This window comes from Octopus bimaculoides, chromosome 3, assembly GCF_046866305.1.
Source record: "Octopus bimaculoides isolate indiv1 chromosome 3, ASM4686630v1, whole genome shotgun sequence".
Classification (NCBI taxonomy): domain Eukaryota; kingdom Metazoa; phylum Mollusca; class Cephalopoda; order Octopoda; family Octopodidae; genus Octopus; species Octopus bimaculoides.
The window spans coordinates 69,167,158-69,186,392 of NC_142930.1; the positions used below are offsets into that span (position 1 = coordinate 69,167,158).

General features: G+C 36.1%; 1 protein-coding gene across 4 annotated transcripts in view; it reads left to right on the plus strand.

Annotated features, from left to right (window-relative positions):
• The window catches only part of LOC106881720 (lysophosphatidylcholine acyltransferase 1), a 125,638-nt gene that overhangs the window by 104,977 nt on the left and 1,426 nt on the right, over nucleotides 1-19,235 (plus strand). For all 4 annotated transcript variants that reach the window (XM_089349188.1, XM_052966352.2, XM_052966351.2 and 1 more), the window contains 8 exons: nucleotides 1,763-1,821; nucleotides 2,518-2,552; nucleotides 10,595-10,649; nucleotides 12,547-12,629; nucleotides 14,047-14,172; nucleotides 14,674-14,827; nucleotides 15,114-15,212; nucleotides 17,953-18,094. In XM_089349188.1, the coding sequence (XP_089205314.1) occupies nucleotides 1,763-1,821; nucleotides 2,518-2,552; nucleotides 10,595-10,649; nucleotides 12,547-12,629; nucleotides 14,047-14,172; nucleotides 14,674-14,827; nucleotides 15,114-15,212; nucleotides 17,953-18,094 (753 nt within the window). The remainder of the gene's footprint in view (nucleotides 1-1,762; nucleotides 1,822-2,517; nucleotides 2,553-10,594; nucleotides 10,650-12,546; nucleotides 12,630-14,046; nucleotides 14,173-14,673; nucleotides 14,828-15,113; nucleotides 15,213-17,952; nucleotides 18,095-19,235) is intronic.

Below are 19,235 nucleotides of genomic sequence, written 5' to 3' on the forward strand. Positions count from 1 at the left end.
GAACCCAGGTTCGAAATTTCCCCAAGACACCTGATGAAGGCTGGAGAGTATATCAGCCGAAACGTGTTAACAACAAACAAGATGACAAATATCCGTCAAATGTAAATAATGTAAATAATGCTCACTAGGATGGTTTCAAAGTTCTGCCTGGTTTTCATTATCCATGTATGCAAAAGGAAAGCTCTAGTTGGTGAATGCAACCTGTTGGAATGATGAACTTGTACTCCTCTGCCAACCACTGGTTTCACTTGATATGAGCATACTACTTGAACAGCTTGTTAATACTGACCGACACTTAGTGGTTATAGATGAGTAGTTATTCCACCAAAAATAATGGCAAGATTTGTCTCCATGGATTACAGCTGTTTTACATTCTACTCTTAATGGTATCTAAATGTATCAAGCACCAAGAAGATGGCATTTTCAACATGCTGTCTGAATACATTGGTTTTAAACTAACCACTTGTTATCTCTGCAACAAACCACACCTTTTTCTTTTGTAAGTGTCTCATCAGACTAAGTCATTTTCTTAAAGACAATATGTACCAGCAGCTATTTTTCCATTGCCAGCAACAACTAGTATCACTGTAAATTGTAACTTATTTTCTGATACTTGAAATTAAGTAGTGGTTGATAGTTAATTTCAAGGGTCATTACCAGTGGTTAATAGTTAACTTCAAGGGTCATAAAATAGTTATTGTTTATAGATAAGGCATATCGTAGGCCAGCAGTGTCTGATCTGCATTTTCAATCTGTTACAGATCATACTTCTTAGTTTCCTGTAACTCTTGTAGCTTGTACTTTTGTACTGTGTGAGTCTATCAATAAATTGACAGCTCATGTCTCTGTAAAACACTGAGTCCACTCAACAGTAGTCCTGAAGTTGTCAGACATTATTCCTTAAGGTGTATATTAGTTGTGCTAACTCTAATATTGGCCTTTCTGCATTCCTTCACTCACATCATCACCACCTTTTCAAACTTAGGAAATGTAGCAGATTTTCCTGTTTGACTTTTTTGCCTAAAGAATGGAATGGAGCTTGGATTTGCATTTATACTAGAGTTGGATATTGACTTAGAACATCCAAAATAACAACCAGCTACCCAATTCCCATTTTCATTTACATCAAGATTGCTTTCACTTTCTATTTCTGCACAATGTTCATTTAAATGTCATAATTGAAACTCACAACTTTGTAATAAACACATATTCATGTTTAAAACACCCTCTCCTCCTAACACAACTGCACAAACTGAAAAGTAAATGTGATCAAAATGTAATTGATTTCTAGGGCATTAATTTTGCAGCTTATACCTGTAAAGTTTGAATTTGCTTTTTAATTTCATGTTGAATGCATAAAGTGTTTTAGTTGGAAACAAGGTGGTATGATTTCCTTCAGCATTTTATTCACTAATTAAAATAAATCTGACTGAATAATTCTTTTAATAATGAATTGTAATAGGACTTGCCGACTGCAATCTCTGCTGATAACCTTAAATGACACAAAGGAAAATTCAGTGGAAACATAGAGATAAATGTTTTCCAGGATTTCATTGTCCATAATTAGGGCTATGCATTATATATGAGTGCATATTATATCTGAATAAATATGGTTTTTATCTCATAAGGGGAATAATCTATATAGTAATATTTTAAAAAGTAAAAGCATTATCCTTTTACTTTAAGATATTGTTTATGTACAAGAAAATTATAGTCATTATCATAATCGTAATGATTATTATTTGTGTCTGTATATGTACAGGTGCTTTTTATCCTGGTGTCCCTGTTCAGCCTGTATGCGTTCGTTACCCTAATAAATTGGTAAGTAATTTATAGCATTCCAATGTAAAATATTCTGATTGCATAAAATGGTAGTGGTAGTCGTGCTTGTCATTAATTATAACCTTTGTATTTTATGGTTAAATCTTATTTATATGTTTAACCCTTTAGCATTCAGATTACTTTTTCAAATGTAATCCTTATTTATGGACATTGTTTTGAATTAATCATTCATTATTTTGTAGCTTCAAGATTTTGATGATGTGACAGTTTATCTTTAGAAAAACATTGTTGGGTAGGTGTGAGAGGCAGGACCTAGCTGGCTTGAACATAAAGCAGGTAGAATATTTGAGCAGGATATGGCCAGTTTAAATGTTAAGAGGTTAAGCATACCTCTAATACAGTCAGCATTAATTGAAGTTGATCACTAAATAATACTTTATGCTGGAGCCAACATCTTATGTGGATAACTTAATTAATGATGTTAGGCAAACCTCAACATAACTATTAAGAAGCAAGTAAGAGGTAAAATATAGTATGAATCAAAGACTGAAAGATCAGTGTCTGAAGAAACTAAATTAATTTGATATTAAATTAGGTATTTATCCTTTCTTCAGTACTTTTATATTTACTCATACTCTCTAACTACAAAGTCATTAACTATATATTGTTCTTATATTTGCAAAAATGAATTTTTTTATAAGCAATATTAAAGTTTTTGCAAAATGATATTTTCAGGATACTATAACTTGGACTTGGGATGGACCTGATGCGTATGTATTATATTAATTTGAATCTTCAGTTAAAATATTTATTTATTTATTTTGCAACGTTCTTAATTCTGTACTTTTTCATTACCTTTTATTTAGGTTAATATATCTTCAAGTTCAAATCATTGTAATGTATATACTGACTGAAAAATTGGTGACTGTTTAAATGGTTGTAATTAGGAAAGTCATCTAGCTGTGATAATTTTTATCTTGCAATCCACTCCGTTTAAATTTGGATCCTGATCTAATCACTGTTACTCTGAGAAATGTACATTCACTAAAAAAAGTGTAAAATCATTAAAAGGCATAATAAATAGTGGAAAGTTTTTTAAAATGTTTTGCTCTGAGACTGTTTTACATTCTGTAAGATATTATTATTATTATAAAAATTTTATTTTTAACTAGCCTTTACAAGGACCCTCTCAATCAGTTATTTTTATCACATTAATAGAGCTCACCAGAAAACTGAATTCTCTTTCCAGAACAATTTAAGCCGAATTTTCAGTTTGCAATTCTCAGTTAGATCCTTGATGGTATCAATATTTAGCATAATTCAGTGCTATACATTATAGGTGTAGTATAAATTTAAAAAGCCAACCTGAATTTCCTATGTGCCATCAGGAAAAAAAAAAAAATCTGTTCATCATCATCAATATATGCTTGTATGGATTGGACAAAATTCGTCAAGACAGATTTTCTACAGCTACAGTTCAGTGCCTTTCCTGCCACCAACCCTCTCTTGTTCCCAAATTAGGTAATATTTCCCCATAGCCAAACATTTTCACAGAAGATGGGAAATGAAGGGCACTATGTGTATGATGCTGACTACTTGTTTACAACTATCATGTAATGTCAAGACAAGGAGACAGTAATGTGCACATGTGCACACATACAGACAGACACACACACACACACATGGATTTACAATGCTACCATTGGTTTCACAGGAAAACATTGCAATTACTAGGCATTCCACTTTAAAATGTTTGGAATTCATCCTATTTTGAATAAGGCTATCCATTTTTAAGTAGAACACTTGATAATTGTGATGTTTTTGCCTGAAATCAATGGTAGGATTGTAAATCCACAAATAAAGAGTTTTCATCCACCAAATGCTGAATTGAACACTCATTTTCATTGTTCACCACTATCATCATCATCATCATCATCATCATCATCGTTTAACGTCCGCTTTCCATGCTAGCATGGGTTGGACGATTTGACTGAGGACTGGTGAAACCGGATGGCAACACCAGGCTCCAATCTAATTTGGCAGAGTTTCTACAGCTGGATGCCCTTCCTAACGCCAACCACTTAGAGAGTGTAGTGGGTGCTTTTACATGTCACCTGCACGAAAGCGGCCATGTTCGAAATGGTGTCTTTTATGTGCCACCCGCACAAGAGCCAGTCCAGGGGCACTGGCAACAATCTCGCTCGAAAACCCTACAAGGCCAGTCAGGCGGTACTGGCAACGGTCACGCTCAGGATGGTACATCTTATGTGCCACCCGCACAAGAGCCAGTCCAGGGGCCCTGGCAACAATCTCACTTGGCTTGCCGGGTCTTCTCACGCACAGCACATTTCCAAAGGTCTCGGACAGTAGTCATCGCCTCGGTGAGGCCCAATGTTCGAAGGTCTTGCCTCACCACCTCAGCCCAGGTCTTCCTGGGCCTACCTCTTCCACGGGTTCCCTCAACTGTCAGGGAGTGGCACTTTTTCACGCAGCTATCCTCATTCATTCTCACCACATGTCCAAACCAGCGCAATCGTCTCTCTTGCACACCACTACTGATGCTTCTTATGTTCAGCTTTTCTCTCAAGATACTTACACTCTGACGGGTATGCACATTTACATTACACATCCAGCGGAGCATACTGGCTTCATTCCTTGCGAGCTTACGCATGTCCTCAGCAGTCACAGCCCATGTTTCACTGCCATGTAGCATGGCTGTTCGTACACATGCGTCATACAGTCTGCCTTTTACTCTGAGTGAGAGTCCCTTTGTCGCCAGCAGAGGTAAGAGCTCTCTAAACTTGGCCCAGGCTATTCTTATTCTAGCAGTTACACTTTCAGCGCACCCACCCCCACTACTAACTTGGTCACCCAGATAGCGGAAGCTATCGACTACCTCTAGTTTTTCTCCCTGGAATGAGATAGAAGTTGTTTCCTGTTTGTTTACAGTGTTTATTGCACCTGAACATCTGCCACATACAAAAACTAACTTCGTAGTTAATCTGCCTTTGATATTGCTGCACCTCTTATGTGTCCATAGCTTGCACCGGGTACATCTTATAGAGTTACTACCTACTCCTTTACTGCATACTGAGCAGGGCCATCTACCTGAAGGGGTTTGTGTTTTATCTACCTTCCTACTTATTAGGATTTTGGTTTTTGCTAGGTTGACTCTAAGGCCCTTCAATTCTAGTCCTTGCTTCCACACCTTAAACTTCTCCACTTGTTCTGATAGTGACTGCGCAATTAGTGCAAGGTCATCAGCATAGAGGAGCTCCCAGGGGCAACCTGTCTTGAATTCCTCTGTGATCGCCTGGAGGACTATGATAAATAGGAGGGGGCTGAGAACGGAACCTTGGTGGACCCCTACCTCTGTAATTATTAGTATCTAAAGCGTCACCTTTACCTTTGTAGCAGTTTACTATGGTGCTGCTACACCAGTCATTGGGTATGACTCCTTCGTGTATCACCTGGTTCGTAATACGGGTGACTAGGCTATAGCCAACACTGCCAGATATTTTGAGCATCTCTGCAGTGATTCCTGATGGGCCGGGGGCTTTCCCGGTCTTCATACTCTTAATTGCTTTATCTACCCTGGTACTATCAACTCGGATAGCTGGTCCCTCTATTGGGTCGACATACGGCAGGCTCTCTTCCTCCCATTCATTCTCTTTATTAAGCAATCTATCGTAGTGGCATCTCCAGACCTCTTTCTTTGCATCCTCATTTAGTGCAAGCGTACCATCATCCATGCGAACACATTTCTCTCCTACAACATCACTATTCTCTCTTCTACACTGTCTTGCAACACGAAATACCTCGAGTCTTTGGTCCTCACGGCGCAGAACATTGGCAAATCTTTTCTTATTTGCTTCCCCTCTGGCTAAATAAACCTGTCGCCTAGCTTCCCTTCTGGCAGATTGGTACAATTCCCTGCTACCACCGTTCTTCCAGTCCTTCCAAGCCTGTTTCTTTTGTCTAATAGCCCCGTCTACATCCTTGTTCCACCACCACGTTACTCTGGGTCGAGAGGGGACTTTACACCAGCCACAGATCTGGTCTGTGGCTCTCAACAGGTTGTCCCGCAGAAATCTCCAATTGTCTTCCACGTTGTATGATGCTATATCCCCTTCTATTTCGTCAAATGCTTCAAGTAACTTGTCTCTAAGTCTCTGTCCATTTGCAGGGTCTTTAAGTTTCCATGCCCTTCTCCTCCAGGCCGGTCTACTTCTGGGCACCCATATTGCCTTGATCTCGAAGTTGCTAACTACTAATCTGTGTTGGGGTGTACATTCTTCACCAGGGAGGGTTTTGGCATTTATAAGCCTCCCTCTTTCTCTAGTTCTGGCGAGGATGTAGTCGATTTGGCTAGAGTGTCTGCCGGATTGGTAGGTGACTAGGTGACAGGCAGGTTTCCTGAAGTTGGTATTGCAAACCATAAGATCGGTTGCATCACAGAACTCCAGCAGTCTGGTTCCTTCCTCATTGCGGGAACCGAAGCCATAGCCTCCATGTATGCCATGGAAGCCTCCAGCACGACGTCCGACATGACCATTGAAGTCACCAGCCAGAAAGAGAAGGTCTCTGTCTCTTGTCGACGAGGTAGTTTGCAAGAGGGTGTCATAGAATTGGTCTTTCAGCCCATCCGGGAGCCCCGGTTGAGGGGCATAGGCTGAGATGACAGTAGCTAGCCTATGATGAAGCACTAGTCTAATCTTAAGTACTCTGTCACATACTCTAACTACTTCGATTACCTTATCAACCCATTTCTCTGCTAGAAGTATTCCTACGCCCCCGACTCCGTCAGTGTTCCCTGCCCAGAAAAACTTGTACCTGTGTTCTTTGCCTGTGAGGAACCTCACAGAACCTCCTCTCCATCTTACTTCTTGGATACAGCACAGATCTACGCGTTGCCGTTCAAGCATCTCAACAATCTCACCAGACCTACCTTTCAGCGTGCCGACGTTGAGAGTGCCAATCCTGACAGTGTGGGAGGAGTGGGCCCATGTGACCCTGGGATGGATGTATATATATATATATATATGTGTATGTATATATATATATTGTTACGAACGCCCGCACGTGAAGCACCTCCTCAACACCGAAGAGGGGACTCGCGCACGCGCGAACGTTCAACACTCAGTGAGCTAGCAAAATTCGTCTGTCGGTCACCTGACCGCGATAATAAAGCCCCGGCTGGAGCACGTAATGAAGAACAACACAGGCAAATAGGATGGGGAGGAAGAAACAACACGAAGACCATGCGTTGGGTAACCTTTTCTTTTTACATACATAACATCACAGAATACATTTAAAACATTAGAATAGAGTATTACATAATAACAATTCCAATACATGGCATAACAGTTCAATAACGTTGACAAAGTTTCCAAACAATTATAAGCTTTTCAATCATTTTTACATCGCAAAGTTCGTGTCTCAAGTTTCATTTGACAACAAAGTTCTTCTGCTTCTTTCTTTTGTATTTCTTTTCTTTTCCTTTCTTTTAGAAGCATTTAACAACACAGTTAACAACTCAGAGTTCTTTTTCTCTAAAATAATATAAAAGCATTTACCCCAACGAAGTTTGTTTCCTTCAGGTCTGCTACTTCCACTGACCAAGGCAGTCTGCCACTACAATTCCGTCTCTCTCTGTCCCTCTCTCTCTCTCTGGGACTCTATGCGTTTCTGCTGACCATAACTTTCTCTGTCAGACTTATAATTCTTCTTTCTTCATCTCTGTACAACTGCTTCATCTCCACGGGCAAACTGCTGTCCCCCAACTGCTTCAGACGACTGCTACAACCCAACTGCCTTGGCTGGCTGCTACCGCTCGACTGCCCAAAATTCTCTGCTAACTGCTTTTGCCGCCAATTCTCGTTCTCCTATTCATCCCAAATACCATAGCCCATTGTGCTACTTTACCCCCTGCCAAGATGGGTCGTCCTGCTGTTTTTGAACTTTCGCTGACCGGAAAGGGGCAGCTACGCTAAAAATAGCTGTGGCTGCCGACAAGACAAAGGAAATACCATTCTCCCCAACTAACCAGAGTACGGGTTCAAAACCCAGCCCGGGAGATAGGGATATAATGCCAACTGTATTTTCGGTCGTCGCATCAATATATATATATGTATATGTATGTATATGTGTATATATATATATATATATATATATATATATATATATATATATATTTATGTATGTATGTTGGATTCACAATCTCTAACTCTCTTGGAAAAATAAACGTGTGTGTGTGTGTGTGTATGTATATATTGTGTGTATATATTAGGTTTCTTTCAGTTTTCTGTCTGCCAAATACCCACATAAGGCTTTGGCTGGTGTAAGTCTATGGTAGGAGACACTTGTCCAAGATGCCTTGCATTGGGACTGAACCTGGAACCTACATTTGGGAAGAAAACTTCTTAAACTATACAGGTTTACCTGCATTCTATTTACAAAAGAAAAAAAAAAAGAAAGAAATTGTAACCAGATCACAACAGTACATTCTACATACATAATTCTATCAACACTGTAAACCACAGTAAAAAGCAGCTTGTCTTTGAGGATAGTAATTTTGAAAAAACAGATACAAGGTAGAAGGGATGTTTAGTTCTAATATACATCCTCCCTTGTGCTGGTGTCACAAACTGCATCCAGATCTCACTGGTTTGATATAGCAGCACTGGGGATTCAGCAAGCTAGAGTAGCAGTAGCACTGAATAAAAAGTGATACGGAGTAAAGAGGACACTTTAGTTCTGGCAGACTGTCTCCTTACTGCATGTAATATTATAAAATGTGCCTGCTCCATGTTCATGGTTGGTGGTAAGAAGGGCATCCTGCTCTAGAAACATACCCTACTTCCCAATAGAATGCATTGTTTATGCTGTAAAGTGATTGGTATTAGAAAGAATATCATCATCATATTCATTTAGTATCTATTTTCTATACTGGCATAGATTAGATAGTTTGACTGGAACTGGTAAGCCAGAAAGCTGTACCAGGTTCCAGTCTGATCTTGGCTTGGTTTTTACAGCTGGATGCCCTTCCTAACACCAACCGATCCAAGAGTTAAGTGGGTGCCTTGTACATATTACTGGCACAAGTACCTTTTATGTATCACTAGCACTATCCACGATTACGATTTCACTTGGCCTGATGAATCTTATCAAGCACAGCAAACCACTAAAGGTCTTGATTATTCGTCATCACCTCTATGAGACCCAACATTCAAAGATCATGCTTCATTACTATGTCTCATGTCTTCTTGGGTCTACCTCTTCCACAGGTTCCCACCACAGTTAGGGATTGACACTTCTTTTTGCAGCTGTCCTCGTCCATATGCATCATATGACCATACCAGCACAGTTGTCTCTCTTGCACGTCATATCTAATGCCCCTTATGCCCATTTTTTCTCCCAAGGCGTTTATACTCTGTTGTACATGCACACTGACATTACACATCTAGTGAAGCATGCTAGCTTCATTTCTTCCAAACCTTTGCATGTCCTCTGCAATCATAGCCCATGTTTCACTGCCATGTAGCATGGCTGTCTACACACAGGCATCATACAATTTGCCTTTCACTCTGAGGGAGAGGCCCCCTATTACCAAGAAAGGTAGATCTCTGAACTTTGCCCAGCCTATTCTTGTTCTGAAAGCGTATCCCCAGTCTCATCTCTCAAAACATGATACACACAACAATGGAAATAAGTCTGTTGTTGTGTATGTATGTTAGATGGTAAAGAACCATGATAAGCGTGTGATGTGATGCTGTAATGGAATAGATCATCCAAATATTCCAGTTTGTAAAAACAATTCTTAAATGATGACAAGAATGAGTGAATTGAGACATATATAACCTTATTGATTGGACATGTGTTTTTTTTATGGTGGTTTTTGTCAATAATATACATAGTCTGGTATACATTTCATCGATATGTTTATCAACTTCTAGATTTCACCTCAGTTACATCCCTTAGAGGATTACTGCACTTTCACTGACTTTTTATACCCATAAGTTTACACTGGCATGCATGCGTCCGCGCGCGCGCACGCACACACACACACACACACATATTCGTTTATATATTTGCTAGCTGAATTTTATAACCACCCTGTTATTTTTGTCCAGCAAACTTGATAACATTAAAAAAGACAATATTTTGAATTGAGAAATCCAAGTGATGATAGACGTAGCTGTGTGGTAAGAAGTTTGCTTCCCAACCACATGGTTCCAGGTTCAGTCCTACTGCATGATACTTTGAATAAGTGTCTTCTACTATAGCCTCAGGCTGACCAAAGCCTTGTGAGTGATTTAGTAGATGGAAACTTAAAGAAGCCTGTCATATGAGTGTGTGTGTGTATTATATATGTATATATAAAATGTGTGTATTTGTGTCTGTCCCCCACCACTACCACCACTTGACAACTGGGGTTGGTGTGTTTACACTCCCATAACTTAGCAGTTCAGCAAAAGGGCTGATAGAATAAATATTAGGCTTTAAAAATAAGTACTGGGTTCGATACATTCAGCTAAAAATTCTTGAAGGTGGTGCCCCAGCATGGCTAGTCTTAATGACTGAAACAAGTAAAACACAAAAGATAAGAATTCTTAGATAATGCTGATGCACTACATTTATAAAGAGAGTATAACAAGAAAATCATAATTTTCCTCTCAGCATTTGAAATATAAGTAAAATGATTCTCAACAGGAATCAGAATTAGGTCGCAGACTGAATTGGTCCACAAGTTACTGCCATATCACTGTAACTATTGTTGTTCTATTAAAGATGCTTTTGTGTTTAATTTCAGATTTAAAGTATTATGGTATACACTGTGCCAGTTTCATAATAATGTTGAAATAGAGGTGAGTTTATATTTGAGATGTACTGTATTAACATTTAACATTTTTATTGTAGTTTTTTTTAACTTATTGCTGATATTTTTCTGTTTCTGTATACACACACATATACAGAAGTATATTTACAATATATTTCTCATCATTACAATATGTTATGTCAGTTTATAAGCAATATACAAGGACCAACATTGACTATTCCAGCCACTTGAGGCCTCCTAATTTCCAATACATATCACAATTACATATCCATCCAGTATTACTTTTACTAACTGCACAGACTTCCATTGCTTCCTGCACAGCAAAAATAAAATATTCAAATTATTATGTACTGCTTAAAAATGATAGTCAGAATTCACAGTTATAGTTTGTTCCAACTTATATGACTCTGAGAATTACAGGTCCAGTTATTTGCAAACACTTAGATGTATTAGCAACACAGAACTACAACCCCATTAAAAATTTACTGTTCTGCTCAACTGATTAAGGCTCTCACAAAACACTTATATACATTATAATACTTGTAAGACTATTTTTATTGTTAAATTCATCAGCTGGGCTAGATTACCTCCTACAAAAAGAAAAAAAAAGAAGAAAAAACATGCAAAATCTAAACTACCTCAAAGCAGTGAGTAGCTTCATATCTAGGATTACTAAAATAAACTGTACAGAGAATGTCTAATTTGATATAGTCGATTTCACACAGTGGAGAACTTTGGGATAAAATTTATAACATTGTCCCAGCAGAGGCTGAAACTTGCTTACATAGTGTACTAAGCCTTTGGGCACTCCTTAATGTTTACTTGGCTGTATCCATATCATAAGCATATTTAGTCTTGACTGACTGCAGCTATTAGATAACATTTTGCAGGGATGTTTCCCCTCCAAGTTTCATTATAGTTCCCTGTCAGAATAAAGGGATTGACTGCTCAACTTTGTTGTGATATCTGTCAGATTCACCTAAACCAACTGATATTAAGGGAACTATTAACATATGTGGAAATTATGTTATCAAATTTCATTGTTTCTAGCCTTTTAGTCTGTGTTTTATCATGATGACAGAGCTAAGGTATTATAAATCTTTTGCTATTATATGTGATGTTAGAGATATTTTAGAGATTTAACAGTAATTTTTCCCCTAATTTTGTTTCAGAACAAAATTACTCTGGTGTAAAATGCTTTAACTATGCTCTGTAGGATTGTAGCTAACTTTCTTACTGATTCTCATCTTATGTAATCTTGTTTAAACATTATATTAATCATCATCATCATTGTGTAATGCTTGCCTTCCATGCTGGCATGGGTTGGACATTTTGACAGGAGCTGGCCAGGCAGGAGCCTGCACCAGATTTCTGTATCTGTTTTTGCAAAGTTTTTACAGCTGGATGCCCATCCTAACACCCACCACCCAGCAGAGTGAACTTTGTATGTACACAAGCACAGGCGAGATCAGTTTGGTATGGTTTTTACAGCTAGATGCCCTTCCAAATGCCAACCACTTTACGGTGTGGACTGGATACTTCTCAAGTGGCACCAGCATTGGCAGGGTCTCCAAGTAACTTGCAAAATCCTTTGAGAGAGGAGGGAGCATTGGAGAAGGGGATCTTATGTCAGATGATGAAAGGTTATAGTGAGACAGAGAGATAGAAACAGGTGTCTTACTCTAGGGGAGGTACGTGGTTACCCGGCCAGAGAAAGAGGGAGAGAGAGAAAAATGGAGACAGAAACAGGTGTGCTGCTGTAAAGGAGATACATGGTTACCCAACCTGGGGGGAGAGTGGGAGACAGCCGGAGAGAGATGGTGGCAAAATGCCAGGCATACTTACAAGAAACAGGAATCAGAATATAAATAGAAGAAAAAAAAGTTTAAGTATTTACTTAAAAGCTCTTTCATTGTATGTTCCAGTTTCTACCTGTACATATACCAAATGAACAAGAATTAAAAGATCCAAAGTTATTTTCTGAAAATGTTCGCCTACAAATGGCCAAGTGAGTTATGAATGTTTTTAAAAATCTAATAGGATATTTTGTGTTAGCAAAAAAAGCGTCATAAATGCCAATATCTTTTCAGTTGAAATATGATACTAAAAGTAACCCTACCAAATTAACACTTGTGATAAATAAAATTAAATCAGAATCTTAAATCTTGAAAGATAAAAAGACATCTTTCACATACTAAAAGGGATCAAAGTATGATAACCTTAAAGTTATGTTTGAAATTTTCAATGACTTATTTGAGTTTGTAAAACAAACTCAATTAATTTATTTAACTCCAGATGGGTTAAAAGTGATCCTGTTAATTATGTTCAGAAATTGACACTGTCAAAAATCTTCAAACTTGACATAAAATAGGTACAGTCAGTTGTAAATAAAGTGTTTTAAGATACTGATGAGTTTCATCTATTCAAAGGAATTGTTAGACTAATGTATAAAATTGCTGCTGTACTTGCATTTCATCAATTACAATAAACTGAATTAATTAAAACACAATATAGATAAATAGGGACAAGATCCAATTTTCTCAATATGAACAATATCAGTCAATGGGAAATAAGTAATATAAATTCTAAGCAACAAGTTACTTTCATTGATAACTAATTTTTGTGAACTGTAATCATAAGTATTGAAAAATCTATGTTGGGTATAAGTAATAGTCAGTACTGAAGTATAACCAAAAATGATCTAAGGTAGGGAAATTAAATAAAATTTTAGAAAGTTTGGTCTTAAAGAAACAATGGAGATGACAATTGTAATTGAGTTATTCTAAAAATTTAGAACTCTTGCATCTAATAACTTAGTAATAAAATATTTATCAGTTTCTGGATTACATTGAAGCAGCAAAGTATCTCTCTATAAGGATTATATTAATAAGATATAAATAATATATATATAATTCTAGAAGATGTGGAACTGGCAGAATTGTTAGCACATTGGACAAAATACTTTGTAGCATTTCTTTTAACTCTTTACCCTCTGAGTTCAAGTCCAGCCAATGTCAACTTTGTCTTTTATCTTTTTGGAGTTGAAATAAAGTATCAATGAAAATTATTTTTAGAATTATACATTTAAAAATAAAAATAGTTTGTCCAGAAGTAAATTGTAGATGATTTGGGTGAATTGTAATATTCAAAATACACATGGTAGAAGTTACTAATGGTTTAATAAACTTTTGAAAATGAATATTTATAATTATGATAAAGTTTTGTCTCCAGTTAGCAGGTAACTTGTGGCTTGAGTATAATTAGACCAATGGAATTTAAAAAAAAAAAACAATTATGCAGTTGCCTCCAGTTATTTACTAGTATAGAAAAAAACTTTCTTCATGGGTCCATTTCAGTAAATTCTTTAGCATTTTACTGTGAGAACCTGTTATATTTAATGTCTTGTCCTTTTTTTTTTTCTACAGATGTTTGAATTGTACTGTAACAGACCACACCTATGATGATTGTCGGCTGGTATTATGGGCTGCAAAAGTGAAAATTCCTATTGTTAAAAGAATTGTTGAAATTTTTAAGCTTCATAAAAAGCTTGGGTAAGCATCAGATGATTATGCCATATTTACATCCTTAACCAGTCTTACTGAATTTATTAAGTCTTAGGCTGGTGCACCTAACACAGATACATATAAACAAGCATGGAATGGCTGGTGCTAGGTCTTTTAAGCTTCAAGAAATCCTTATTCCTTTAATAAGTATCTTTTGAAGTAAAGAATAAGTCTTAAGTAAATTTTAAGAAATGTGAGAATGGCAGGTGTGACCTACCATTTTTTGGTTTGTCCTTGGTTTGATGAAGAGAATTTGTTGTTATAAATGATGTATTTGAATTGATGAAAATTTACCTGACGATTGTTGAGATTAAATGACTGTTGCAATGATATTAGAAAATCTTACCACTGGTGAGTTAGACAATCAAAATAGAGAGTGAAAAACTCTATTCTGAAAGGGTCATATATTTGTCAAATGCTATTTCTGTTTTCACTTGCTTATTATACAATTCTATTATTTCTGACTAATGTGATTTTTATTATTTTAAGCTTTAACACAGAAGCCATGAATGAAGTTCTACTCAGAATTCGTCGAAAAGTTTCTTCTGAACCACAAGAAAAGATAACGTATAGAGAATTTTCTGAATACTTAAATATATCACAAAATGACAGCTTGCAGCAGTTGTTTAAAATTTATGATTTTGTATGTATCTTTTTATCATATTGAAAATTAATTAACTTTCTATAAGTGTACTTAAGTGCAAAATTCCATTTAAATTAAATTTTTTTTGTGTTCTAGTGGAATTGTTATAGTTCTTACTATCTTCATTTTTATTAGTTTTAATTAACCTGTCTATAGAATTCTTCTTAGCTAAAGTTATAAGCAATTGAAATATAATTCCAATTCTGAGAATAATTATTAATGTTTTGTTTTATATTGATTTGACCTTGCTCTTAATTATTTAACTAATATCATTATTTATATTCAGGAACAGACTGGCCACATTGATTTAAGAGATTATGTAGTAGATCTGTGTTTGGTTTCTGGTCCTGCTACTATTGAAGAGGTATTGAAAATGGCCTTTCAAGTAAGAAATTTTTTTATCTATCTATTGTATTTAAATATTTTTGGAATTTAAGATTTGCACACACAGGAGTGGCTGTGTGGTAAGTAGCTTGCTTACCAATCACATTGTTCTGGGTTCAGTCCCACTGCGTGGCACCTTGGGCAAGTGTCTTCTACTATAGTCTCAGGCTAACCAAAAACTTGTGAATGGTTTTAGTAGACCAAGACTGAAAGAAGCCTATATGTATATGTTTGTGTGTCTGTGTTTGTCCCAGCAACATTGCTTGACAACCAATGCTGGTGTGTTTACATCCCCGTAGCTTAGCAGTTTGGCAAAAGAGACTGATAGAATAAGTACTAGGCTTACAAAAAAATAAGTCCTGGGGTCGATTTGCTTGACTAAAGGTGGTGCTCCAGCATGGCTGCAGTCAAATGACTGAAACATATTAAAGAATAAAATAATCTAAATTAATATAATTACTAATAAGTTCAATTATTAACTTAAAAGTTTTATGCTGTTGAAGAAAAGTACTTGTGATGTTTTCTTAAATGTATGTAGTTTTTATTAGGCTATGTTTTATTTCATAGATTATGCATTTTAAAAAGTTATTTTCTGTTGTTGGGTTGTAGCTTATATGAAAGATTAACCTCCTAAATTGTTTATCATCTATTTCTTTTTGTTATTTCCATTTCACTTATGTATGCATCAGAACTTATGGTTCTTGCCACTAAATCTTGCTTCTCTTGGTTTAGTAACATGATCCTGCATCACCATTACTTTCATCATTTTATGTCTCTTTCCCTGCTGGCATGGGTTGGATAGATTGCCACAGATCCGACCAGTTCTTATCTGGAGTTACTCCCTTCTAGACGGGTTGAGAATGACATCTCACTCATACATTTTACTTTTAGTTGTGGTTAGCAATATAATGGGTAATGTTAACTGATAAGAGAGAGCATGAACAGTTGAAATGGCAATAGTAAGAGAGTGATGGTTGTCAATAAAAATAGGGGTGATGGCTAGCAGTACTGGGTGGAGCGTATCTGATACCAACAGTTTTGATGTAGTTCTTCATTTCCCAGGCATTATGATGGGAGGTAAGGAAAAGTATAAAAATACAAAGGGTAGTAGTGGAACTGAGTATGGAGAGAACTTATATTTTCTTTCAATACATGAGTGACATGGTACAGATAATAGTAGAAACAATGGATGAGAGAGTGTCAAATAAGATGGGTAGCAGATAGAGACCTAGCAAGTATAAAATGGATGAAAGGCCCAGATGCAGACATATATAATATATCCCAGCTTTCATCATTACATACATTTCTCCATGCTTTCACATGTAGCTTGATGCCGGTTGCTATAATCCTTTGTGATCTTTGTGAAATACAACACCTTCAGATCCATTTTTCACCACTTTACCTTTCTCATCTTAGCACTTCCTTATTCTGCTATCATTCTTCATTTGCATCACAGACCTATACAAGTATAGTTTTCTCTCTTACACACTATATTTGATTCTTCTAATATCCAGTTTTTTTCTCAGATCGTTTGTACTTTGTACTATATGCACATTAACATAATACATCCATTAGAAGTATGCTCACTTCATTTCTTTTTAGTCTTTACAAATCCTCTGCATTCAAGACCCTTATCTCATTACCATATAGCATCACACTTCATACACAAGCATCATACAATCTGCCCTTTAATCTGAAGGATAAGCCTTTTATTGCCAGCTGAGATAGTATATCCCTGACTGTTTTCAAACTGTTCTTACTCTAGCAGTTATTCTTTTAGAGCAGGGATTCCCAACCATTTTTTACTTACGGACCCCTTTGATTACTATCTTATTTTGGTGGACCGCCATAGCCATTTGATGTTTAAAAACTAGTTTTATAGAAACATCTTTCAAAATTCTTATTTTGTTTATCACACATTAACTTGTGTAGTTTGAACTACGCAAGATGCTAGAGAAACCTAGCTATTTCTTCCAGTGCATACCAATACATACATCTAAACTTTTTAGAGCATCTGCTCCCTCCGCTAATATGACCACCTAAGTAATCAAAGCTGTCAACTATACTTCTCATGCAGTTTTTTGTTTATATTGAGTGATTACAGATAAGTTCACTACCATCAATTCATTGCAGGAGAGTTCACCACCATCAATTCATTATGAAGGAAGTTCACCAAGAAAATATATCCATAGTATCTCACCATTAATAGTTAAAAACTATTTTATTGCAAAAAAAAAAAAATGGTGAATTGAAGACAATGAACTTTCCTTGCAGTGAATTGATGATGGTGATCTTTCCCTGTGGTGAATTGATGATGATGAACTTTACGGACATGACATTGAGTACACCATATGGAATTTTTGTGAACTTCTTTTCTGCATATTGAGCGCAGCTATTTTCTAATCTGGTTGAAGAATGTGTGTTTGTGTGCATGCCCTTTAGTTTTGTTAAGACATAACCTCTTTAGTGCTGGAGCCATAATAAAATGTGTCCATTACACTCTACCAAGTGGTTGTTGTTAGAAAGTGTATTCAGCTATAGAAACTATTCCATAAATGAAGAAACTATTCCAATGAAGAATTGTCCAATCCATGTGCAAATACTACAAAAAACTTTTCTTGGTCCAGTTTGATACAAATATTCACTATTGCATCTAAAACCATTAAAACTGCATATAGAGATAGTTACTACAATGGTAATGAGGATAGTGATAATAATAATGGTTATTGTTTATTTTCCAGGCATTTGAATATGGACATGAAGGATTTATCAGAAGTCAAGGTTTTAAATCTGTTATGGTACACATATTTGAAATGTCTGATAGTGAATGTCAACAGATTTTTCAAGATATAGATTCTGATAATGATCTGAAAATTACTTTTGGTAAATTTTAAATTTTAGTTACTTGTATTTTCTTTTGTATGTACGCAAAATATTCTCGCATTGCTAGCACTTTTATTACAGTTCTGTAGGAGTTGACAAAGCCGGCGACTTGAAAGAATTGTTGGTGTGTCAGACAAAATGCCTTGTGACATTTCTTTTGACATTTTATGTTCTGAGTTCAAATCCTGTTGAGGTCACCTTTGCATTTAATCCATTAAAGGTCAATAAAATAAAGTATCAGTTAAATACTGGGGTTGATGTTGTCAACCTTTCCCCTCCCCTAAAACTTGTTGGCCTTGAACCTAGCAATTGACCAGTCATGGCCTCGGTCACTAATACTTCTTGGAGACCAGGTAACTGGTCATAGGACTTAAGAAAATAAAAAGTAAAAGAAAAGAAAAGGAGTTGACAGGTTAAGGTGTTAGATTCCAGAAATAAAGATCAAAATTATGTAGGCTTTGCCTTTTTCATCCTTAGGCTAAACAAAATTGATGTCCTTGTTCACTTAAAAGAAAATCTACCCATACCATAAGTGAAATATTTGAATTGCTGTAAATTATCTCCTCCAAGACTAAATGTTAAGTTTACATTACCATCTAATATTATCTAGACTGAATTTAAAAGAAAGTAAATAACAATTAGCTATATGCTCACCTTTATAAATGATTTATATAAATATATCCAGTTGATCAATCTTTTAACAACTTTGATAAATCAGTACTTTTTTTTTCATATATATTTCTCCATTCATCTTTTGTCTTGAATTTCTTGAAATAATGGTAATAATTTCTCAATCTCTGACTTAATAATAAGTATCATTAGTGGAAAGTTAGATACTACTCATACAGATGTACTGATACAGGTTTGCTTTCTAGTGCAAATACTACAAAGATTTCTTCCTGCTCTAGTTAGATATAAATACTCACTATTGCATCTAAAACCATTAAAACTATATAAACTGTTTGTATTTAGATAATAAATTATGTGAATTGACGGAACCAGTGTTATGAATTTGAATGTTCTTCCAATGATAACTATTCAGTTATAAAGTTGGGATATTTAATTTGTGATTACATTATACCTGTCACAAGGTTTTAAATTCTGTTCGTAGGACCAAATTAGCCATTATTTCTTTTTATGT